This window comes from Macrosteles quadrilineatus, unplaced genomic scaffold (genome assembly GCF_028750875.1).
Source record: "Macrosteles quadrilineatus isolate MER2022 unplaced genomic scaffold, UCM_ALF_1.0 Scaffold_2__2_contigs__length_208266976, whole genome shotgun sequence".
NCBI classification, from domain to species: Eukaryota; Metazoa; Arthropoda; class Insecta; order Hemiptera; family Cicadellidae; genus Macrosteles; species Macrosteles quadrilineatus.
This window is the reverse complement of record NW_026542595.1, coordinates 78,826,935-78,853,707: the sequence shown is the minus strand read 5'-3', so window position 1 is coordinate 78,853,707 and position 26,773 is coordinate 78,826,935. Positions and strand designations below refer to the sequence as shown.

General features: G+C 34.9%; 2 protein-coding genes across 2 annotated transcripts in view; one reads left to right on the top strand and one right to left on the bottom strand.

Annotated features, from left to right (window-relative positions):
* LOC128987000 (ankyrin repeat and SAM domain-containing protein 1A-like) overlaps positions 1-10,658 on the bottom strand; it is a 140,059-nt gene extending 129,401 nt beyond the window's left edge. Inside the window, exon 1 of the mRNA XM_054407642.1 lies at positions 10,426-10,658. Within this exon, the coding sequence (XP_054263617.1) occupies positions 10,426-10,529 (104 nt within the window). The 5' untranslated portion in view covers positions 10,530-10,658. The remainder of the gene's footprint in view (positions 1-10,425) is intronic.
* A 35-nt stretch (positions 10,659-10,693) lies between these two features.
* LOC128986999 (transmembrane 7 superfamily member 3-like) lies at positions 10,694-25,507 on the top strand. The gene is made up of 8 exons (XM_054407640.1): positions 10,694-10,975; positions 13,749-14,087; positions 15,145-15,410; positions 15,631-15,802; positions 17,457-17,621; positions 19,572-19,724; positions 20,617-20,877; positions 22,661-25,507. The coding sequence occupies exons 1-8, from the start codon at positions 10,879-10,881 to the stop codon at positions 22,858-22,860; spliced, it is 1,653 nt and encodes a 550-aa protein (XP_054263615.1). The 5' UTR covers positions 10,694-10,878; the 3' UTR covers positions 22,861-25,507.
* Positions 25,508-26,773: the final 1,266 nt, after the last annotated feature.

The window sequence follows — 26,773 nt, the reverse complement described above, 5'->3', positions numbered from 1 at the left end:
CGTTCCTCCAGCACACCTATTAATGCTGGGTCATACTAGTCTTTTATCAGACTAGTTACAACGGAGCTATGAGAGAGAAGGGCTATTTAAGTTAATTATTGTGGAACACAGTTAAATAACCATGATTGATCACAGAAACAAAAGTCACTGCATCACTTAATTAAAAAAAAAATGCTTATTGGATTGAATTTTCTATTTAATTTGCTGTGTGTCTCATTAAATTAATAACTATCGGAATACATACTGCAAATGTTAACACTGTTGGGTTATTTGTAAAACCAATGTTGTTTTATTATGCTAAGCTCTAGCGTTTTAACACACATGCACTCATCAAAATTAGGTAAGTGCAACAGCGACAAGCCATGGAACATTTTGAAACAGGACAGAAGTGTCTTTTTTTACACTGTCATGTAACTGATTCAAACGAATCAAATTGATATCACTATGAACTGATATCATACACTGCGTAAATGTAACAGTACAAAAGAAACTGAAGTCTTATCAACAGATGATATTACTGTGTACAAAGCACGGATACAACTACTACTTGTAATGCGATAGATTTAGCAGCAACAATGTACAATCCTCCGTTCCATTACAACACTGTTATATTACATTGTGATTTGCACACTGTAATAACTAATTTTTACTGCTATGGTGCGTGTGAGCTGGTCGATTAAGATCGTAGGGCTTCGGTCCCCGCCGTCCTGGGTTTGAATCCCGTCAACCACCAATGACTTTTGGCAATAAGCTTTTTGTAATAAGACTTTGTAATAAGACTTTTTGTAATAAGGCCACGATCTAGGCCTGGGATTAAGTTTTCTGTAAAGCTGTCCCAAGATAGAGCCTGGCGTGCTAGGAAAATGTAACGTATCTGTGGATTCACCATTATTAATTACTTCTAAAAGACAACCGGTGCTGTTATAGTTCTTTTTATTGTAAAGTCAAGTCGAAGGCAGACGTTGGTTAGCAAGACATCGCTCATGTGTCGGACAGAGACAACCGTTGATCCACATATCTCACTTACTGAGAGGCAACCCAATCATGTTGTCAGACGGCACAATTACACTGATAGTCCCACTCTATGACCTACTCCTGCTGGTGACTAACCGACCATCGGTGTGATTGTACAGTCAAGTCAAGTTGACAAGACATCGCTCATGTGTCGGACAGAGACAACCGTTGATCTACATATCTCACTTACTGAGAGGCAACCCAATCATGTTGTCAGACGGCACAATTACACTGATAGTCCCACTCTATGACCTAGTCCTGGTGGTGACTAACCGACCATCGGTGTGATTGTACAGTCAAGTCAAGTTGACAAGACATCGCTCATGTGTCGGACAGAGACAACCGTTGATCCACATATCTCACTTACTGAGATACATCCCAATCATGTTGTCAGACGGTACAATTACACTGATAGTCCCACTCTATGACCTAGTCCTGGTGGTGACTAACCGACCATCGGTGTGATTGTACAGTCAAGTCAAGTTGACAAGACATCGCTCATGTGTCGGACAGAGACAACCGTTGATCTACATATCTCACTTACTGAGAGGCAACCCAATCATGTTGTCAGACGGCACAATTACACTGATAGTCCCACTCTATGACCTAGTCCTGGTGGTGACTAACCGACCATCGGTGTGATTGTACAGTCAAGTCAAGTTGACAAGACATCGCTCATGTGTCGGACAGAGACAACCGTTGATCTACATATCTCACTTACTGAGAGGCAACCCAATCATGTTGTCAGACGGCACAATTACACTGATAGTCCCACTCTATGACCTAGTCCTGGTGGTGACTAACCGACCATCGGTGTGATTGTACAGTCAAGTCAAGTTGACAAGACATCGCTCATGTGTCGGACAGAGACAACCGTTGATCCACATATCTCACTTACTGAGAGACATCCCAATCATGTTGTCAGACGGTACAATTACACTGATAGTCCCACTCTATGACCTAGTCCTGGTGGTGACTAACCGACCATCGGTGTGATTGTACAGTCAAGTCAAGTTGACAAGACATCGCTCATGTGTCGGACAGAGACAACCGTTGATCTACATATCTCACTTACTGAGAGGCAACCCAATCATGTTGTCAGACGGTACAATTACACTGATAGTCCCACTCTATGACCTAGTCCTGGTGGTGACTAACCGACCATCGGTGTGATTGTACAGTCAAGTCAAGTTGACAAGACATCGCTCATGTGTCGGACAGAGACAACCGTTGATCCACATATCTCACTTACTGAGAGACATCCCAATCATGTTGTCAGACGGCACAATTACACTGATAGTCCCACTCTATGACCTACTCCTGCTGGTGACTAACCGTCATCTTGGCAAAATTCAGAAGCTCGCCAGTTCGATAATGTGAAAAGTAATTTCGGAACTGGACCCAGCAGTATTTGAAGATCATTAGCGTTTAATAAATGGTCCAGGCAAAAAAAAACAAACTTATAAGCACGTAGCTAGTAGCAAAGTACACAGAGCATCTCACTTTATTCTAAAATCATCCTTCATCCACGTTTCAGTTTAAATACATTAAACTGTTTACCCATCTAAGGCGGTAAAAGAACAACTCAAGATAATACGTTGACGGTAATAAAATCGTAACTAATTGGGATTACATTTTTACGAATATAGTATGATATGGTTACAACCACATTGCGTCAAGAAACATAAGCCATCGGGTTATTTATCTAAAACACGGTAAATTAAAACAATGAACTCTATAATCAACTAACTTATCAGTACAAAAATCCTAATATAAAAAAATAAACCATAAGATCTTGAAACAGTTTCTCACGTAATAAACTGTGTTTTGGGTTCGGTTCAGGTTCAAGACGTCACAGAAATGGCTAATGATGACTGTTCCTCGGTAGTCAAGAAGATTATTACTTATTATAATGATGGAATGAAGGAAATTATTGCGAAACAGAGAGTTTATTATCAAGGTCAATGAAGGTCGATTATAACTTCAACAACTTACATTATAACTTACAACACGATTATAACTTCCTCGTCTTAACTACAACGACTGTGCTGTACTTCCCAAACAGTCAGTGTACTATGCTACTATATGTTTTGCTTATCATTCGATAGACGATTACAATGTTTGTTTACAACAGTTCAAATAATCAGTCGCCTCGAATACTAGATCTGTTGACTTCGGATGGTGCAGTAGAATTACTTATCTTACAATAACATCTCAAACATTTAATTAATCATACATGGGGTTTTACACCAGTATGTTTTTCTCTTATTTTAGAGTAAATCTTACGGTACGTGTTTTAATTGCTCATGTTCAAGATTTCAGAGGATAACCAAGCATTTGTGAATGGACGTGTTGTTTGGTTGGAACAGTATATAACAGTAAATGAATGCCGCAGCAAAACTGCATACTAAGTGAATTTGCATTTACCTGATTGGATTTTCAATTGGACCTATTTAAATAACTTTAGGTTTTACATATATTTAAGTTTTTTGCTACAAAGAGGGTACTAAAGTGTGATTTTAGTACTAAACTATCGATAGTTTATTATAAATTAAATGAATTTGCCAACTTTGATCACAATAAGCCTATATTTTTATAAACAAGCAAACTATAACAGTTTATTTATTCTCCATAAAAATAACATGGGAATTTTGAATTTACAATTTTTTTCGTTTTTTCCGTAGCCGATAACCGTAAAAACACCTCATTATACTTTAATTATTTGTTTTTAAGCTACAGTATTTGGAATTGTTTGAAGTTTTATTTTTTGAATTGGGAAATTTTATGTTTCGGAAGTCCAAAATGAGAAATCCCAATTTTTACCTTATGAAACTCATCACAAAACCCCGTTTCCATAGTCCGATCATGCTTGTTCGAGAACTCGTCCAAAAATCCCACCCTACATTTTCAAGCTAAATTTCATAAAAATCTGACAAAAACTACTCAAGTTATCGCGTTCACGATAGTTTAGGTTATTCCACCTTCGCAGCAGATTTAATTTCGCCCGAGTAGGCTACATGCTACATGAGCAGTTTGGAAAAGAAACTGAAGACATGAGGGTCTGAAAATAGTGTTCCGTCACCGACAGGAGCTGGTTCCATTAGCAAGAGGATGACGACCTCAGGAAATGTGATCTTGACAGCCAAACAACATGTTCGCGCTGGAAATAGATGCAACGGTCAAGTGGTGCCAAACTGCAACAGTTTGGGTTCACTGATCTTGGTCTGTCACCGACAATCTATGATGCCACCTCTAAACCTAAACTAAAACAACATACAACACCGTCTACGACTGATTGCTTCTTCGTAACGCAACATTCGTGAAACGCGTAGCTCCTGTCAACGCTTTTAACCTAACTAACCATGACTAAAGACATGGTACAAGAAAAGACCCGTTGGTCAGGGCGGCATTTTTATAACTGCGGCCGTCGGGGATTTTGGGTGACAAAGCAAATTTTTCACTTTAAAATTACTTTTACTGATAAAACCTGTTAGGGACTTTTTTCGAGCCGATCTTTAATCCTCGCTATCGCCAAAAACATCTGCGACGATTGCGCAATAGAAAATCACGATTTTGCCGCGTTTGCGGGATACGATGATGGATTGATCTCAATGGCGAAGATAATATCACCGCGATCACCGAAGATATCATTATTTCGCCGCAGAAAATTCAACCGCGATTCCGTTCAAATCGATTGCAATTAAAGAATCATACATTTTTTCCTTTTTCCCTCTATACCACAGTATATGAAGAAAGTATTGTTTTCGTCATAATTTTCGAGTTTGATAAAATTTGGTATGTAGATACTAAACAATGTTATCTCCAGGTGTTTTTTTATTTAGATTTTTAATTGTGGGTTTCCCATAAAACCCCATAAATAAAGTTTACAGATCATTTGAACTTTCTCAAAAATGGCCCGAATGATTTTGATAAAATTGTATTATGTTATAGCCCTTTAGATTCTGAATCAAATGGTATAACTCCCATAGCTGTAAAAATGTTCGTTCTAAAGGTATTGTAACTTATTATATTTTCCCATTAAAATCCCGGTTTTGATTAAAGTTAGTATGTTATGTATGATACTTATAATTCTAAACAAAATAGTGCAACCACCCATTGTTGTAAAAATTACGGTTAAAAAGTTAATGGAACTATAGTTCCTCTCACCGCTTATCCATGATAAATGTTGTTGACAAGCTAATGGTAGAAAGTATGTGTCAGATTCCTGATACCATTTATTTACATCATGTTTATTCTCTTATCAATTAAGAAATTCCATAGCTAAAGCTCCATATGTGATGGACTAAAGTACGTGTATTGATACAACTGAGTCATACAAGGTGACATCAACTTGAAGTGTATGACCTTGAGAATAGTTTAAACAATAACAATAAAGTGACAGTCAGCAGTCCTTGTGCCACAACAATAAACACAGCTGACTGCTGACTAGGTCGTGTGTTGCTGACCTGTTTGACTAGATAGTAAGGCACTGTAGGCTGTGAACTACTTGTTCTCTTTATATCTTTAGGGAAGCTGATGATTTTGATAAGGGAACGTTAGATGGCAATGTGGTAAATGTTCAAATCCTTTTTGGAGCATTCAAAAAAGGGCTGACCTTACACAAAAAGCTAGTTGGTGATTACTGAATTATGATATTATTTGCCAACCGTAATTAAGGCTATCAGCGAACTAGTGGCGGGTGCCAATTAAAATAATTTGTGATCAACAAAGGCCGCACTAACCTCATATAAGTTCGCGATGGATTCTGGGTTGTTAAGTTATCTTACAAACATGTCCCCGTTGATTTTTGGATACTGAAGTAGACATTCATCTTTATGTACCAGCTTTTTTTTATTTTTTATAAAAATAACTTAGGTAGTTGAAAGAGCCAGCCACTGAATGTACAAATGTCTCAAATTCTATTATTCCCTTATTTTCTGTTACTATACTCCATTCCCAATATTTGGGCGGTTTGAGAGCCAATTCCCCACCACTTTTTTCTGACTTATGTATGTGGCAGCTGATTAATGTTTTGACAAATCTCAGCTGTTGAGCTATGTTTAAATGGTATAATCAAGGTGTGGAGGGGATGTATTTCTTCCCCTAAACCCGCCTAAATTTTATGATCTGATTTTAAGATGGTTGATAAGTCATAACGGCTGCTACAGCTTACAATGAGTCGTTCAGTATGATTTGGTTAAAAAGTTTGTGTATTTGACAGGAATCAGTAATTTACATCAGTGCAAAACTGTTCATTTAAAACTGGCGACATCTGTAACATGGGTATATAATGTCTAGTTGTATCAATAGTCAAAGATGCCACCTACTGCAGCTGTTGGATTAGGAGCTAAGGTCTCGCCTGTCGTTAAACATATATCAAAGGGTATGAGGAATTGGCTAACTTTAGAACTTGCTAACTCCATGTTAAATGCCCCTATGCAAATTTAATCCAAAAACACAGACAAAGTTGTATTGAACGAGAATTGATTCTGTATCATCTCGCAAACAGTTTTCAAAGGCAAATGCCGGGTAATGGTGATCTCTATCAGGGAGGTCATAAAAAATTGGTAAGTTGTGAGCCAGCAAAATATTCTTTCATCTCTTACAGCTGATCTCAAAGGGAAGTTATATTTGATTTTACACAGAGAAACAGGGATGATAATATGCGTTAACACACCACTTACTGTTTTCATTGCTCCAATATCTGTTTCTTCTCACAGCTTACTAACAATTTTTAGTCAGACTGGAGCAACATATTCAAAGGTAAGGTGACAAAGTGGCACAATCAAAGATCATAGTGATCTAAAGAAGAAAAGGTCGAAAGGTGGTGATCTAATCGTCTTGCACATGTTCAGTCACGACCTTAAAGCAACTCCAGTTAACATGGTAATGATATGATGTTTCAGAAAATCACAAGACTGTAGGTAAACATTAATAAATCAAAGTCAATCTTTGGGAACGAGCTTGTCAATATTATGGTGCTAGAGTGTGGAATTTTGGTCCCTGAAGTCCAAGGTTCATATCCCGTTCATTACCAATGGATTTTATCTACTAGTGAAATAATGTGAAAACATTTCCAGGATTGAACGTACTAGAATGTGATGGTGGCAATGAAAGGTGTTTTTTTTTTTAAGTAACTATGAAGAAAGGTGGCCATTCTATTTGAGAGTGTGAGAGAATATAATGGCATCAAAGATCATGATATCACTACTATATTCCTATTAGAACAAAGTAACTATCTGAATCCATTAAGTATTATAAGGTGATATGACAGTGGAGTGAGAGGTGCCGATCTGATTGCCTTGACTTTGTAGACTTGATTGACTTTGTAAACGAGAACTTTCTTTGCACCTGAACTTCAACATTAAGGTTTCCCACCAGTACGAGAAACAATATCTCTATATCTCTATAACTCTATAAAACAAGTTAATTGATCTACAACTCGTATCTTTATTTCCTACTGGAGTTTGCTCGCCTAAGCTATCAGCATGAAACATGAGTACTGTAACACATATTTCAACAATAAATAGTAAAGTAGCCAAGATATTAGGCTACCTACTAATGTTAATACGAAATGACTTTCTATGTAATTAGATAAACAAACTCCTGTCATGAAGACCTATGGTAGTTTAAAATCCTGACAGTCACCAATGGATTTTAACCAGGTGATTAAGCCCATCTTAAGCTTTTTTAAGAAGTAAAAATAAAAGCAGCCTCTTCCAACCTTGCATTTGCCTATCCAGGAGGCCCCGGGTCTGTGCTTGGAACATATCTAGCAATTACGGTGAGCTGGTACAGTAGGCTGCAAGAGGGAACTGTTGATAAAAATATAGTGGCAATCGCCAGGACTTATCCAAATGTTGCTTGTACCACATAACTATTTTTGACTTGTCATGAACTCATCTTCACGCGTTGAACGCTCTATCATAAACACTTTTTGTCTCTCAATGAAACCAAAACACAATCTTTGGTCTTTACGCTGAAAAACATTAAACAAGATGTGACCTCTGTTAAGCTCCTGGGTATTTGCATTGATACAAAACTGACTTGGAGCCCTCATATAACCTTGGTTTGCAGTAAACTTTCCAGAGTTATCTTCCTTTTGAGAAGCCTAAATAGTTGTCTAAATAAAAACTGTTTAAAAAAAGCCTATGTAGCTTTTTTCAAGGAGTTCTTTTGTAGGTATGGACTCAGACTCTGGGGTGGGTCTGCTGAAATTAATGAGGTATTGCTAATACAAAAAAGAGCTGTAAGAATCCTAGCAAACGCTGAGTATGATGCCCCTTGCAGACCTCTCTTTGTAAATGAGGAAATCATGACTGTATGTAGTTTGTATGTTTTTGTTTCAGTTGTGCATGTAAAAAATGATCTCCAGTCACTTAGTCGTAGGGGTGATTATCATATGTACAATACCAGAAATAAGAACAATATTGATGTACCTTATGTTAGGTTAAGCAAAACAAAAAGAAATTCCAGTCAGTTAAGCATAAGGCTTCTTAACCACATTTCTTGTACAGCTTGGAACCAAACCAACAGAAAATTCAAAAACAATCTCCGGGCACTTTTATTGGCTTTCCCACTCTATAAAACCAGCGATTTCTTCGACATTCCCAAGGAGACTGTGAGAGAGTTTTTCCTATGTACGTAAGTAACAGATTGTTTTGTTTTGTCTTGACAGTAGTTTTGTGCATGGTTTGTTTTTGGTTTTGTTTGCTGTGTGATTTTTGCATTTTAGTTCTAATTTTTATGAAAATTGTATATTGTTATTTGTTCTGACGATGCCTATTGCATTTCATGCCTAATGGACAATAAAGCATTTCATTTCATTTCATTCACTTTCTCATAAGGTTGTCGATTCCCATAGTTAGGCTTAAAGTACATTTAACACGTATGCATCTGACTTTTCATCCATCAAGTTGTGTCACATCATCCCCCGATACCATTGTTAGTTTCATTTTATTGTTTTCATAGTAGGCCTACCGTTTTATGATTTTTAATGTCTGCGACTTGCATGTTTGTGTGTGTCTCTTTATAAGTTAAATGTGAATTCAATTTTCTGATGAAGCAAAATGATAACATCTTTCAACGTCTGAAGATTGTGTCCTATCAAGTTCAAACTACTTTAGCATCACAAGAAACATTACGCAGAATCAGATTATTTAAACCAATTTAAAATATATAGCCGTACATTGCTTATTTAGATTGTTAAGAACAATACCAGCTGTTTGTGATTTGGTGTGTTAGTGCCCATATTTAATCGATCAAAAAACGTAAACTTACACGAAGTCAGTTCGTAGGCAGGTTAACTTATACCTAGGCCTCAGGTAACTTGAAATACGCTAGAGGCAGGTAACCACCTGCCTGCCTACTTGCCTCATGGAAACGCGGCTTTAGAGCTACGGTAAAGGTTGATTCAGGGGTTGAACACTTAACTTAATCAGGGGTGTGGTGTTGACAGTTGACTAACTCAGCACAAGAGAAAAAAAGTGTGTTAGTGCCCATATTTAATCGATCAAAAAACGTAAACTTACACGATGTCAGTTGGCAGGCAGGTTAACTTACCTGCCTCAGGTAACTTGAAATACGCTAGAGGCAGGTAACCACCTGCCTGCCTACTTGCCTCATGGAAACGCGGCTTTAGAGCTACGGTAAAGGTTGATTCAGGGGTTGAACACTCAACTTAATCAGAGGTGTGGTGTTGACAGAGTTGACTAACTCAGCACAAGAGAAAAAAGTGTGTTGTTTTCATATAACACCATTGGTAAAAATATTGTGGTGACATGCAACTAGTATTACAAATAACATTTAATTTAAACCTTGAACACCATTGATATTGGGGTAGAGGCTGGAGTGTTCTATATGGTTAAAAGGTTTCTGTTTTGTAACTAATGTGGCGGGTACACTTCCTTATCTGTTGGCACAAACAACCGAATGAGTAATATTGATTATTCGATTGTTTAATTCCATATATCGTTTGGTTTGGTTAACCTTACCTAACTAACCAATCGATATATCGATCGATATTTTCATTTGGTTGTGTGTGCCAACAGATATGGAAGTATACCCTATGTGGCCGCTTCCAGAAGGAATATTTGTTATTGTTTGATATTTCAAATAGGCCTACCTTGTATTTGATCATTAAAATTTGATGTTGAATATTCAAAAGGACACCAATCTATTGGTTAAATTTTGACTACAGTAAATTAAAACTCATTAGCCTATCTTAAAACTGTTTCATAAAATTAACTTAATTTCAACCTTAACCTCATAAACTAATCGAAATAGATATTAAAGCTAAATGTTGAATTTCAAACCTTTAGTCAGTAATATTAAATTCCCAAATAAACTGTAAAAATAAATCAAAACAAAATAGCTGGAATATTATTTTGACGTGTAAAGATTAAGGCCTACCTTGCAAGAGGGCCACTCCTTTTTGCTCGCTGGCTAAGAATTTTTTCCACGACCGGAGTGTTTCCATTACGTGCAGCTTCCAATAACTCCTGATCCTTACCCATGGCCTACAATTAATATCATTTAATTCACAATTTTAATTTACGTGCACCATTCTAGTTTTTACTACACTATCACAATTTCATTGATCCAACACTACCATTTTTGTCACTGAGCGCTCCCAGTGGCCAGAAAGAGAATCATTTACTCATCAGCTGAATGTAGACGACCCAAAGCCAAGTTGTGATTTCTAATCAATAATCGTTGAGGCGTTAAAATTCCGTCGAGTTTAGTGATTGTGCAGTGATAATGTGATAATGATATGAAACTAGTTCTGATTGAGCATAATTTGAACAGGGTTTTAAAGAATGTGCATAATTTTGTGTTAAGGTTCCTTTAAAAGAGACACACATAATGAATTCATTTGGAGTCAGCTGTGTGTTGTTTATGTGTTTCCTAACCTCACTTTCGTCAGGGGAAAATATCTCGTACTTTAAAGAACGACAAAATGGTATGTTTTAAAAGCCGTAACTTGTATTAGCTTGGTGCATATTTGACTTTGAGTAAACTTAATCGTATAAACTATAAATCCTCCATCTACGTCTAACTTATTACACTTCAACATACAGCCCAGGTCCCTCTTGGTGGTAATCGCCCATTCTGGTCTTTTTATTGTCACCTAACTAATTATTATGAGAGACTTTACTTAATTCAACTAGAACTTACTAAGATTCCACAAATATCCATTGTACAATTTGCCGTTAGTCACTAACCCTAGATAAAATTGATGTGCAATTTGATAAGTTGAGCTTAACTTAGGTTGTCCACTTGCATCAAACCTTGAAATTTGTATGATGGTGTTGCACAACTCGGCTACCTAATAAACAAATAAATATCTAAATCAATATTCAGGTACGGTCCTAAATCAAAATAATAATAAGTTATAAGGACTGGGACGGTGGCGTCATCCTGGTCAGGAATTGTGGATATTTATAGGCATGCACTGTGGATACGATACTCCCTAGTATGGATTAGCGTCTGCACTAGTGAGTTTTACGACTATCCACAGTACTATCCTGATAATTTTTTAGACTAATTCTTTTACCAAGGTAAAAATGTGGTTCGGATTCCACTATAAACTGTAGGTCCCTTAAGTTAGTTGCCATTAGCTATATGGGCTATTAATTAACAGCTGTGTTTAAGGAATATGCCTTAGTCACTAACAAGACTGCAAGATCGCGCCACTCATCCTACACTCATCTCTATTCATACTTGGCTTAAAATACCAAGGCCTACTGTGTATGGTCGCCATTTAAATGAAAAATATTAAAGTAATATTAAAATGTAGTTGCTGAGATAGGCATAGTATTTTGGAACAAAAACAATAACCGTTAAAGTATATCTAGGCTATAGGTAGTAGGCCTATAGGCTACCCCTTATCACATTAATTTAACTACCCATGTACCAGTAGTAGGCCTACTTGATACTTTTGTAGCTACTCAAATGAAAGTTTTTTTTTATATTCTAAAATTACCCTCAGACTCCTCTGTCCTCCGTCACATGTCAAATTCCCATCTACAACCACTTCGGCATTCTATCTAAATCTAGCAACACAGCTCTCGGGAAAACCTCTCTATACTGTTAACTTATTATTGTCGCATCCTCCTCCTTGCCGAATAATATAAAACTACGGCCTACCCAATTCTTAAACAATAATATCAGTTTATTGTCGTGAAACAGCAAAGCTAGTGAAACAGATGACATTGTAATTTCTTACAGTACGAGTATGGTAGCTAAGAAGTAAAAATTAAAACAGTCACTTTTCCAAAATTTTTTGAAGGGGGTAATTTAGACACCCTTCTATTGTGTAGGTCTATAGTAATTTCTTTTTTATAAGGAATGGTTTGATTTCTTTCTTTTCCATATCATTGGTAACCTTAAAATAAGCAGGTATTTTAGACCATTGTGAAGCCTTAGACTCTTAAATAGTAGTGATCTTTCATAAAGGCATAGCCCATGCATTGTATACTGTACTGCAAATAATTTGTTGAACGTGTGGGGCATTGATGAATTTTAAACTTACTTCTTTTCCCTGCCTCAGGTACCTGGTCTATATATGGGCCTGATCTGTACGCATATTTCAGTAAACTATGCTGTACTAGACTCCCTCATGTCCGGCTAACTCGGCGTTGGACCCTTGGCTGCACAATTTAGCAGCTATTCACAACATGAAGGCTTAGGTACTTGGTACTTTAATCTGAAATCGCGACCATACGAATCCAGGTATTTCAATCCAAGAGTGAATGGAGCTGACTGCTCTATAATTACAAGGTTTGTTTTTTATGTAGGGGCCGTTTTTGCATGTACGTAGCTCCGTAATTCGCCGCAACAAAGCTTCTCGTTTCTTACTTTCATCAAATATTGTGAACTCAGAATTACATGATTCGCAGCTATGTAGCTAACATGTAGGCTTCGCTTGGAGTGTTTTAAAAAATGTGTTGAATTATTGAACCTCCCACTGTGTGCGAGATGAGATCAGTGATACATTTTTTTTTTTTATTAGGCCTACAAGAAACATCTGGGATGCGGACATTCATCGCCAGGTGACTGAAAGCTATTGCCTTTAAAGCAATGAAGCAATGAGTAAAGGTTAAGTGCGGGAATGGGTTAGAACTGACCAATCTGAGGTAGATATTATTTTTTGTGTTTACAATATGGCCGGAAAATAAAGAAATGTAGATTTTTGACAGTGAAAAACTCAATCGCAAACAAATATGTATTTTTGAGGGCAGCCTGGTCATCTGGTTCCGATTGAACTTGAGAGTTATAGTTGGCTCAAAACGTAGAGAGACACCCCCTCAGGTAGAATGGGCTGTCCTAATCCCCTGTTGACATACCCGTAGCCTTTATTAGTGGCATCCACCCTGGACTGCTGGAATTCCACAAAAATCTGTGTCACGCTATAGTTTGTAATCAATTGATACATTAGACCTACATAATCAAGTGACGGCTCATTTTTTCCTGCTTACTTAGACGAATAAAAACCAATTTTAATCATAGTTCTACGATGTACCTTTGCGTCATAACGCAGTTGTCGCTTAACTTAGCATACTATAAATATTACCGAGTGCTACTAAAAAACCTGTAATCTATGAGTCTATGGTATGTCAACAGGGGATTAAGACGGTCCATTCTATCTGAGGAGATGTCTATCTACGTTTTGAGCCAACTATACCTGTATTCAATTTTCATGTTCTTAAAATAATTTACTATTTTACTTTTAGCTAAAGAAATATTGCTGTCTTATAAAAGTTTAAAAAGCCCAATTGGTGATGGAGAAATTGTTGAAGAGATACATGAATTACAAGCAAACATGGACTACTACATCCACGCAGAATATATCCCGGACTGGGCTCAATTCATTGTTGTGCAAACTCATGTGTATCTTCACAACGTTACGCTTAGCTACACCATAAAGAAGGTAGAGGGCAAATATGTGACTGGACAAAACATTGGGCTTATGCAAAACGTTACTTCGGCTGAAACTGCTCAACTGTTTCTACTGAATGAGAATCCGTTCAATGTCACAGCTTTGTTGACTATTGTGGCATACACTAAAAATGGTAAGCAAATCTTAAATCTTCTGTAGGTTAAATGAAAAGGTTACTTAAAGCTCTTTTTATAAAATCTAGAAAATGTATGATTTAAAAAAAATATCTTAACAAACCATGAACTCTGGTTATTTTTACATTTCACTACAAAAAAAGGTGATACAGGTCTTAACTCAACTTCTGTAACTCGTGTCTGTCGGCGATGTTCAAGATGGAAATTTACGCTGCTTAATTCAGGAGAAACTCTTTTCCCTGTACGGTACTACATGTTTTAGAATGCCATATACCAGGTGTAATTTATGCCTAACAAAATAATGAGAGTTCAAAACCCCAGTTTTTTAGAATATTGAACACATTTTCTCTTACGTTTTACTACATAGTGTACCATCTATTTGATTCCAATCAGCTGTCAAAGAAACAATCTTTTTGAATTGTTTACATTATGACTCCAAAAATAATAACCACAGAATATAGATACCTAAAGGTACCTTTAGGTGTCTATATTCTGTGATAATAACTCAACGTTAAGAAATTACCTTTGTTTGAATTTCATTAAAATATATTAATTTTATAGTAACTTTAATTAAGCTATGCACTGTTGATTGAAACTAGCCTGTTAATTTTTTTTAGTAGTAAGTTTGTTTATATAGAAGTAAGTGGTGCTATAGAATTTTATTTCTATATTCTAAAGTGGGCGTGTAACTATTTCCTAACCACATAATTATCATGTTTCCATTTCCTCTTGTCACAAAACACAGCTAAAAGCAAAGCAACTTGTTACTACACTATTACCATTATTTCACCAGTTTTCTATAACATGGAAATGTCAAATAAAAGTTTTTTTTTACAAATTTATAGGCTAAAATTGTATGTGGTAATTTTGAATAAATCATTTTTTTAGGTATAAATTGGGAAAACCCCCTAGTTAATATATTTACACTTAAACTGTGATTATGTACAAGAATGTGATACAAATAAATATTACTCTATTTAAGCTGATTATAAACTGATTTGTTTAAAAATCCTACTTTGTCAAAAATGTCTAATACCTTGGTTTGCGTGGCCGTAGCCCCAGTGCCTGGAGGCTGCAACATAGAAGCATCAGTGCCAGTAGCCCCATGGCTAGGGGTGGGGGTGACAGGCCCCACTGTGGTAGTCACTAGTGCCCCAGCACAGGCACCTGCTGTCCTAGGTACCCCCGGCATCTGTGACCCCGTACTGCACTACCAGACGTACCACTTGTACCTACCAGAGAAGGACTTCACCTCCGACACGTACTTTCAGTTCATCAGCAAAATGCTCACCGTCAAGAGAATTACTGACAATGCACGGAAGGTGAGTTTGAAGTTTGAAAGTGTGTATAAACTATTTTGTTTACTAGTTTTATTACTAAATAATTAGTAGGATGAAAAAATTATTTGAAAAGGTTTTACAAATTTTAAGTGGTTTAAAAACAAGACCAGCGTACGTCACAGAATAATCAAAAATTTATCTTTTTTTCTTGGATTTTGCTGTGTTTTTGTTCTGAGCTACACCGGCTGTACATGTTACACAGGTACCTGACCTTGGATTCAACCCACTAAAGCATGTGTTCAGTGCGTACCATGGCACAGGCTCTGTGTTTGCTGTAGTAGTGTCCTCTTCCTCTGCCCAGTACGCTGTGTATGTTCCTGCTCTCAGCTATACCTGCAGTCCGTCACGCTATACTGACACCTGCCAAGTTCTAAGTAAGTGTTATTTATTTCTTTTAACTGCTAGATTCTGACCTTAGTAACGTTTCATGGGTTTTGGAAAGTACTCCATTGTTTGAAAATGGTATTTTAGCTGTTTTTGTTGATTAAGTAGTACTTGAGCTTTGATTTTTATGTTTTTACTTTCTCTCAGTTGCAGCATATCCAACCAATTAGCTTTTCCATTGTTTAAACTAAAACACCGGTTTTTGAAAATATTTTTTTCCAACTCTAGGCTGTGATCATTTAGGAGCAATTGCGTCCTCAGCATTCAATTTCAGGTGGGGACGTTCTCCTACCCAGTAAAATGAAAAGCCTATAACATGTTTTTAGTTACATTTCAGCATTAAAATATTTATTTGCATTGTAAAAATTTGTTACATTGTATAAACCAAAGGTAATATAAAATTATGTCCTATTACATTACGCAAGGAGGTCCACCTTGATATTTTGGGATGGATACAGATATGATCTAACAAGGTAAAAAAAGATTAACGGAAAAAGACAAACAGAGGTAACAGAAAAGTTAATTTTCTATAGGACTTTGTCCCACTTGGGCTTGATGCATTTATAGAGTTTCCTTACAAACATTCAGTGACACAGACCATTTTCTTTATTACGGTTTAAATTGGGATTGTAATTTAATAGCTGATCCTTGTCTGTTGAATGTTTAATCACAGCCAGATGGCAAACGTGATACAAAACAATTTATGAAAATGGATTTTAAATAGGCTATTTTTTATATAATTGTTAACAGGTAAACACCCTTGTTATGGTGTACACTAAAAATAAACAAATTTAATTTAAACATAACATAGTGGATTTAATTAAAAATAGGTATTTACCTTCGTCTACAGCTCAATCTGTTGTAACTTGAGTTACGGCCGTTTCCAGTTCAGATCGTGGCAATGTCAACCGGTACCGTGTGTGCGACAGGCCTGTTTGTTGTGTTTTCGTTATTAATTGTAAAAGTAAAATGTTATTCGTGTTTGTGTTTCGTGTTTCAACTATGACGACGCTACTTCAGCTGAATGTTCAACGTCTGACGATGGCATTATAATGCCGAAACGGCCGTAACTCAAGTTACAACAGATTGAGCTGTAGACGAAGGTAAATACCTATTTTTAATTAATATCACAGCTCAGGGGCTAAAAATGGATTTTAATAGTGGATTTATTTTACCTTGGAAAATTTTGAACTGTATTTAAATGTTCAATTTGAGCACAGTCTCCTTGTTACATCCATTTTTGTAATTTAAATAATGCAGTGATAAGAACCGAACTTTGTAAGAGTAAATATGCATCAATGCCCTCATTAATTGTTTAAATATAGTTTTAATTTTCTCTGTTAATAGTAGTTAAATTTCTCTTCAGAAAGTGTCCCCTATATTGGACCATGTGTTTCTATAAATTTGAGTTTTAAAAATGTCCACTTTTTCTAAAAGGGTACAACTTTTAAACGACCAGCTGTGAGCTTATTTCCTTAAAATTGCACATGGGTTCTTCATTGACTTTTGCCTATTTATTTTTTCTTAAAAAAAATTATTGATGGGCTGGTTTTCCCAGTCATCCTAATGAAAAGTTTGTAAACTAATCAAACACAACTGGAACATAAGTTTATCTAACTAAGTTACCCTTCTTGTCTGTTGTAGCATCGACATTCTCACGAGCGCTGTGTGCGTTGGTTTTGTTCATCGGTCTGTTTGTTTGTTTCTACGGTCACTCCTTCTTCCAAACGGAGCTGTTCTTGTTCAGCACCCTTGTAGGAAGTATGATCACCTATGTCATCGTAGCACCCCACGGCTTGTCCGATGCAGGTATGTGTTCAACGAATATATTTTACAAATATTGTATAATCTTTAGGGCAAAGATGGTATTTCGAGTGTTTATTAATTTATTTTTTTTTCTTTTTATTTGTATAAGCTTGGGTGTTTAGTAAAATGCACTCTATGAATGACTGTTGGGACAGAGCATCAGAAGAGCGACTAAGCTTTGTGAACGATCTCCCTAAAAAGAGTCGCTCTTCTGTTTTGACTCATAGATTGATACATTAATGACAATGTAAAAAAAATCATTTTTCTGATCATTTTCCAATCTATGAACTTAAAAATCTTAAAGAGAGTAAATATTTATGGGTTGCATACTTTCACCATAGCCTATACTGTACAACTTCTTGACCATGATTATTGCGCAGAATACTCTCATTTTTGCTATGATATATTGAACTTACCTTAATATTAAAAAGTTTCAAAAAACAGTATATTTTAGGATTAAACTATTAAAATACTTGATTTTCTTAAATATTTTAAGTCAATGCCATTATTGTAGCTTCTGCAATCTAAAAGAGGAGAGCAGTTAATTTCAAAGAGTCGTTCACAGAGCTTAGACGGTGTTCCTCCCCCCCCCCCCCTCTCTGACTCAACCCTTCTTTGAGCTTAACTTTCTGAGAGTGTCTTTACCGTGTGAGTAAATTGGTTCAAATGAAAATTGTTTAAATCTTTAGGTACCAATTACCTTAGATAAAAAAAGGGGAAAAGTGTAGTTAAAACTTAAATTAGACGGACCCTACAGCCTATATTAAATTTATTATTGTGAGAAGAAAAGATTTAAATTTGATCAAAGAAGTAGACCTACTTTGATTGTAACAATGGAAGCTACTGAGCTAGTTTTGGTTAGAAACATCAAGTGTACAGTGATTGTGTGAGGTGACACAGATGAGTCATCATGACTCATGTATTATCTATGAGGCGTAGATATCAGTTTTTGTTGTTGAACATTTCATATCATTAACTACAATAACAACAGTTACTTTTGGCTGTCATTTGATTAAATACAAACATATACAATACAAATAAAATACAACCCTACAAATAAAACAAAATATTTGCTGTACCGGTACCTAAATTTTAGATTTTTCTTTTTCCTACGTATTGTTGAATTTAGGAAAATTACCATTTAAAAACCCTGTGTTTTTAAATATTTGTCATATTTGATTTGTACTAATACAATTGGAAAATTGTTGATCAAATTTATTCAGTGCAACTTATTAATAATTGTTTTCCCCACTTAATATACACACACATAATTTTACAGAAAAATATATATACAGTATGATAAATTATAGATGTGTTATAATAAAAAATTAAAAATTTGTTTTATTGATTTTTTCCTAAAACAGGGCTCTACCCTCTGTTAAGTAATATTTAAAAATAAAATATTCTTTTTCAAACTAAAAGTGGTAGATATCTGGTTAAACAGAGGACTTTTAGGGGAAAGTTTTGTTTATCATCTCTTGATTTTGACCTATGAACCATTTTTTGACAATCAATTGAATGAACCAGACAATCAGTTCAAAAGGGACGTGGAATTTCTCCTCCTGGCCAACCCATTTGACAGTGTAGATAATTTTCTTAAACTAATAAAAGAATATGAAATACTTTTTTGACTAATAGTTTGATGAGTGTGATGTTTTACTTTCACCCTTTGCATGGCGAGTTTCAGGTACAGTACTCTTTCCCTTGTTACGTGACATATTTATGTTTTCTCTTTCAGATGATGTTGAAGGAATTGTTTTATTTATAATGATCTTTTGACATTTATTTCATAATGTATTATAACGTAGCAAGACGTTTTCCAATGACTTATGTAAATTGAGTTCTAAAGGAAATAAAATTATCTTATGTCTTTTCACAGTTGGGTACCTACTTAATTAATGTAAACTATGTTGCTAGAGAACATAATGAGAGTTACTGTTGTTGTTGTTGCAGCCAACATAGGGATAGCCACTGTGGGAGGAGTGACGTTGGCCGGTATGTGGTTGTTGTTGTGGTGGGTGTTTGGCTCCCCGTTGCTGTCTGTTGTTATGGCCCTGTCTACACTAGGCTACCTGGTTGCTTCCGTTGTCATATACTTTCCAATAGGTAAGCCTCCATAGTTTTTAATTCTAATCAAGTAATTAATTTACTAAATGTTTTTTGAAAACTAATTATGAATTCCCTCGCAAAATACAACTTTGGAATCTAGTTGATTTATTTAATAAATTGTACTCAAGTTTAAAATCTAGCCTGGATGTTAATATGCAATTTAACAAAAGAAGAGTTGTGTCATTGTAGTCTACTTTTCTTGTAAACATTTACGTTTTCAGTTATTTTCCTCTAACTCAAAAATTTGTGGTTTTTTTTTCAAGATAAGAGTTACGTATAACGACGAATAAATAGTGACATTTTTATTCTAAACTGGTTGCTACTTTTAACATTGAAATAGATTGTTTAGTTTTATTCATAGCCAAAGTTAGTAGGTACTTATCTAAGGAGGTAAGTTAATTTTGTTTGTTTTTAGATCTTACCTATACCTAAAACGTCTTGATTCAAAGATGCAAGTTATGCAATCAAAATTACAATATACATATTTTTTTAGATTATTCCATAGACTAAGCAACACAAGTAGACTCCTCATCCCATTGTAAATTTTGAAGCTTGTTTTTTGCGTCTAGTTCATGTACGTCCACACTGATCGCTAGTGTAGACAACATTTTGTTTCTATTATTTTAGGGTTATTTTCATGATTTTTGCTTTACTGTTTGGTTATATAACTAGGAGACCAGTTATTGTTTATGATTATATCGCTTTATTAGGTTAAACGAGGTTTTAAATTACTGCAATAACAAGAAACAAATTGTAAACAAAACATAACCTATGTAGTTGGACGTACAGAACTAACAATCAAATTGGCTTCAGCTGTTCCATTAGGATGACTAATCTACTAAGGGAGTATGTTTTATCTATGACTATTCATACTATTTTTTTTTTCTAGTGAACCAAGCGTATCTGGTACATGATATGGACTACTGGATGTGTTTCACATGCCTGGTGATATTGGTTGGGTTGATGTTTGCTCGACACCCAGACATAGTCAACATCGTGGCATGTGCAGTGGTTGGCTCGTACGCTGCCATAGTCCCCATAGACCACTATGTGGGTGGCAATCTCAAGTATATCTTCATCAACACCATGCGACGAGCCACAGTCCCCGGCTTCGGGGAGGCCATCATTGACCCTCCGTTCCAGATGAAGGGTAAGTCTTTCGTTTGTAACATTTTTTGTATGCTACACCAGGTTGAAAAATAAAATAATAAAAAATATAAAAATAATAACATAAAAATTTTGTTTAGCACTTCATTTTTTAAGTTTGACTTAATTGACTTGATTTGTGATTAAGTATGTCAATTAAGGTAAGTTACCCCTACTCTATACCTTTTTTGCAAAAAGAAATAGTCTTAATCTCCTAAAATTTAAAATTAACTTAGGCCTACTTTCAATTTTCATTTTAATATTTAAATACTATTTCAGGTTAAACTTGAGGTAGTTTCTTATTTCCCAGAAGTATTCTATTAAATACTTGAACCTCTAGATAGTATTAGACCAGGGTTCTCCTAAACATATTTGCGAACAATGCCACCCACTGGTGTTGAAAACTACTCTTACAAAAATTAAATTAAAAACAATTTACTTTAGTTTGTAATTATTTTGGATGAATAGGCTGTATATAACTGTGCATCATGTAAATGGTAGATAACTCGTCTATACTTCTTCATACATAAAAAAATCACATGAAGAAGGTCAAGAATGTACATGATAGGAGAAACAACATTTTCAAAGAAATACTAATGAAAAATCAAAAGAATAGTTTCAAATGGTTAAAGCTGATATGTTATGAATGCCAGACCACTGTGACAGATCAAATTAAACAATAACAATTTTGTAAAACTAAAACGCAACAAAACAGCTGCAACACAGGTTGAAGTGTATCATTAACCTGTCGGCTGTTGTAGCCAATGGCTGAGTGTCATTACGCAACTATAAACTGTTTCCAATCAATTCAGTGAGATGATAAATCATGGTCCACATTGTCATTGTGTCTCTCCCCTAGTTATTGTCACCCTCCCCTACCCTTGTACCCCTCTACCCCTAGCTCACACTCAGCCTATGTTGACCCCACAGATATAAAAACATCCCTAATTGTAATCAGTTTGGCGTTTATCCAAATGAATAGTGTATCTTGTAGTTTCCATGTTTATCCTTTTAGTCCCAGCTTATAAGATCTGAGACCTGAGGTGTGCTTTTGGGGAGAAAATATTTACTTTGTTTAAATTTTGAGAAGAACCAAAATATTTAGTGGATTGAATTGGAGTGTATTTTATGTTGCAAACATTAATATCAATGTTTCAACGTCCTAGGATATATAAATGGTTTCAAACTTATAGGATAAGATAATATTTGTATGATGTTATTTGATTTATTTTCCAAGTGGCAAAAAAGTAAAATATTGAACTATCTAAGTTACCTTGTTTTACAAGCGAATGACAAAGCCATATCGGTAGCTAATTTTTGGAAAAGCGAAGTCTGATTTCCGGACACGGAAAGTAAGTAAGTACCTTGTTTGGCAGCCTTTGTTCTTGCGGAATTTGTAGTTTACTCCAACATTTTCGCCACAGCTTGTGGCATATTCAGGGAGTTTGTATATATTTTCTTTTTAAATTATCTACATATAAAAATTTTATTAGTTCACTGAAAGGGTAAATCTGTGTATATAGTGTAAATAATGTATAAAGAACATAAAATTACAAACTCCTGAAGATGCCACACACCGTGGTCAAAAAAGCATTACATGGAAATAGTAGAGCCAACAGTATGACTCTTAGACCATTCGCCGGCTGCCTGAGCTGCTCCTCAATAGACTGAAGGTACAAGACTGTTGGTGCCTCACTCTGGCCTGTGTTTTACCATAGAAGCTAGTGGTAATGATTAGTTCTACATTTTTACTGTTGATGGTTTCTAAGCTGTTGTCTCTCCCACAGACTTGATCCTAGCCGCAGTGTGGGTAGTTCTAGCAGTCACAGGATTGGTGAAGCAATCTCAGAGGTTCTCAGGAGACAGACCGGCCTTCCCCCCGTCCTCCCACCCGTGGGGTACGCCTCTCCCTCCCTCTACGCCACGGACCAGTGCCGAGCGTAAGCCTCTACTGGCCTCGCCTGGCAGTGACAGCGTCTTCTCATAACCTTCTGTATCTCTATTTATCTCTGTATGTATGTTGCCAACTTTCTCCCAGTTGTTCTTGGGTTAACGTACAGTTTATTGATTTTTTTCTTAGGCACTAAGGGGATTCATTACTGAAAATCATTCAAAATATTTGTTGTTTGAAAAGATGTTTGTTCATCAAGATGTTCTTTTCTTGAGAATCTATAAAATTCCATTATTTATTATTGTCATTATTTTAAAATTAAAAAAACATAGTGCAGAGTACTGCTGCATGGTTGCCTGCTGGCCACAGAGAAGTAAGCTACAGAGGAATCTTGCATATGGGACGACCGTATCCGGTATGTTGTGCCAGAAATATACTGGTAAAGAGCAAGGAAGAACCTGATCAGCGAACACTTAGGGAAAATTCCTATGGCGTAGGGTCTTCCTCCTCCGTGAGCGTTGTAGTACATGAGGGCAAGGAGGGCGGTGTTTGACTTTGCCCTAGACACCAGTGACTAGTGCTAGACACCATTAAATGTTTTCTGTGTACCTAACTTCTCTGTGCTTTGGCACAACCTGGAAATTAAGTGCTTGGAAATTAAGGTATAAATTTACTAAAACAAATTAGAGAATTATTAAATGGTAAAATATGTTAATTACTACTTCTTATCTTATTGTTACAATAATTCTATATTACTACCTAAATTTGTTATTGAGTTTTTGGCTTATAAAATCAGACCTAAATTATAAATATTGGGCTAGTAAAGCTTGGACTGTATAAATTGTTGGTAACACTTAGTTTTTTATTTATTTATTCATATAAAAACAATTTTTAGTTTTTTGTACACTTATTATTTTCAGTTGTGAATCCCCTTAAAAATCAGCCCTTCAACCCATCTTATTCCAACTTATATTTTTAAAGGTTTCCCTTGATAAACATTTGCTAATCTGATTTTTAAATATTTTTTATATCGGGGGCACATTGTTGAAATGCACAACTTTCAATTTTCCAAAACATTAATTATGCTTACCTTATCTGTAAACTGAAATTAGAAAAACTACCTTTGGAAACTACCATAATGGTTTTGATGTCAGATGATTTCTACAATGGTATTGAAGAAGAGTATTAAATAATTCTCAAATCTCCGTTCTAAGTCTTTGGTGTCATATGTTTAGATATAAGGGAGAAAGTTTTATCATAATGTATTTTAGTGATATAAACATAAGAGATATTCTATTTTGACTACATTCACTGTTCTGTTAGATACAGTATTGTCAAGGTAAGTTTTGTCACATGTTTTACCACCAGACATTTGCTTTTAAATGTCGAGTGATTTTGTCATCATTTGTGTTGGTTTTCACTGAAAGTCGTGCATGAAACAAATATTGAGCTATGCTATAAACGGTTTAATTTAACAAACCAAATAGTAAAATGTTTTTATGTTTATCAATAAAATCACTAATCATTTAAAGATCTTAATTTGTATAAATTATATTCTGAAATAAAAATTGTATAATGGCTTCAAGCCTATGGTTTGGATTTAGGTGGTTATATTTCACCTTCATTGTAGGCCTAATAATGATATTAAGAATGCTTATTGAATGAATCTGTGATAAACGAAAGAAAGTAGTTTAGAACTATAAATATTAGACTGACTACTTTACGTTTATTTTTGTTTCAATTTAGAAACATTCCAGTTCAGTCAGCTTTGTATTTGTAAGATTTAAATAGCACAGTTATTTGTAACATTACTCAATATAAAATTTGTCATATTGTTACTTATTAATCTTGCGTAAGTGTATTATTAGTTATATAAATATTTATAGGTTATAGTTATTCTTAAATGTTTTGCATGATTAACAGTGTAAAAATGTATTCTGATCATATATAGCATATATGTACAGTACTGAGATATACAGTAATATAATACGTTTTTGTATGTGTTAAAGTGAATTGCACAAAGCAGTTATCATTAGTTAATCAATTTATCTCGGAATAGGGCTGCCATATTAAGTAGAGTGAAAGCAATTATAAACTTAGAGGATTCACATGATATCTAATTTTATTTTATAAGTTACATCTTGTTGTTAAAATTACCATTGTGATTTGTCTCACTAAAGAAAAATTATACCTGTTATAATTGTTTATTTTATTTAGTGTTTTTTTACATTTTCAAGTTTTACGTTAAACATTTAGAGGAGCTTAAAGATGTTATAGTAGGGCTTTTTTCAGAATTTGGTATTTATTTATGTCCTAGGATCCTTTTCTTAGAGTCCCAGGATTAATAGACACAAGAAAACTAACACTGATGTATTTTATCCTAATATTGGACTTCTAAAGAGAATCTATCTTTTTCAAAGGTTGGGTATTTTTTCTCTTCAACCTATTTACTGAAGAGGTTTCATACAGATGAAATATCAGTGTTTTATTTATTTTGTGACTTTTTGCTGTAAATCTATTACTACCTGGACTCTAAATCTTCTCAGATAACCTAGCCAAACTCTATCCCTTTTCAATAAATTTCCTCTTCAAGCAGTAATCTATGGCAACCCTCTCAGTAAATGATTACAGAACACATAAATAATAGTCAATTGTATCACTTGATGGTGTTTCACTATGATATTAGTGTGTTATGCTGTGTAATGTATGTTTTATCTCAGTAAACTGATGTATTCGTGTTTAACTGAGTTTGTTCATCCCTCTTCATCACAACCCTATAACTGCCCTTCACACTTGAAGCACTTTAAACCTCTCACAACCCTTCTTTCAACACAACCCCTGGTGGAACTCATTTTTCTTTCATTGAAACAGATTTGCAGGAAATCTGTTTTCTAATTAATATTTTCCAAAAGTTTGGTTATTACTTAATGGTAGTTTAGTTTGTTGTAATTTCTGATCTTTTTTATTGTATTGTTTTATTTAGTGGCTTTAATGAAATAATATTCTAACTAACTTAAATAATATTCTAGGTATAATAGTAAAATGTTTTTTTTTCCATTAGTAGGTCTTATGTGAATGCCACCAATGGTAGTATGATTGTTTTCTGTAGGCCTTTAATTACTTAATTAAAGCTAATTGAGCATATTAAATGATTTAGTATATCAATATTTTTTGTAAAATATTTTATAATTAAAAGTGTAGCATTTATAGTTTTTTTTTATATATAGACAATGACAAATGTAATGCTATCCCAAAAATATGAACAGGCAGTGGGTTTAGTAACGTTAATTTTTCTGTTAATTTGACAATTAAATTACAATTTATACTACTTTGTTTAATCCCTTTTGAGTTTAGTAAAATAAACAACCTGCTAGGAGAAAAATGGAAAATATTGTAGGAAATGAAAACTCATCAATAAGGAAACAAAATTACAAAAGGAGTTACAACAGCAAAATCTCAATATAGAATTTGTGTGTTAAGCAAGTGAAAAATTAAATAATAATTGTTTTTATTTTTTATCGTTTCACGCTCAATTTTCTAGTTAGGATGGTTCTATCAATGTTGAAACGGTTTCTGTTAATTCAAGTTACAATTCTTGAAAAATGTTTTTGTTCACTGTCGCTATCAAAGTTTTCTCTGTGAACATATGTTCGTTTTTCGTGACGTTCCAATCCAGAGAGCTGAAACCCTGCTGGACTGAGCTACTGCTGTATGGGATTTCTCACAGCTCCTGCACATTGGGTCATTGCATCAGTGTGTTGCATACGGTGTTGAAATATTGAAGGCGCAGATAAAACTACAAATAATGCAACGTTTATACTATTGATTATACAAGATTTGGAAGAGATAGTTGTTAGTTTAGTGATTCCTAAGGTATGGTAAAAAAATATAAATAGTTTATTTCCTCGAATCACTTTTTGATGCTTAAAACCCCCTTTTAACTTAAAACGTGTCTTTAACATTTTTGCAAATATTTAATTTAGGTTAAAATGTAAATGAAAAACACTAC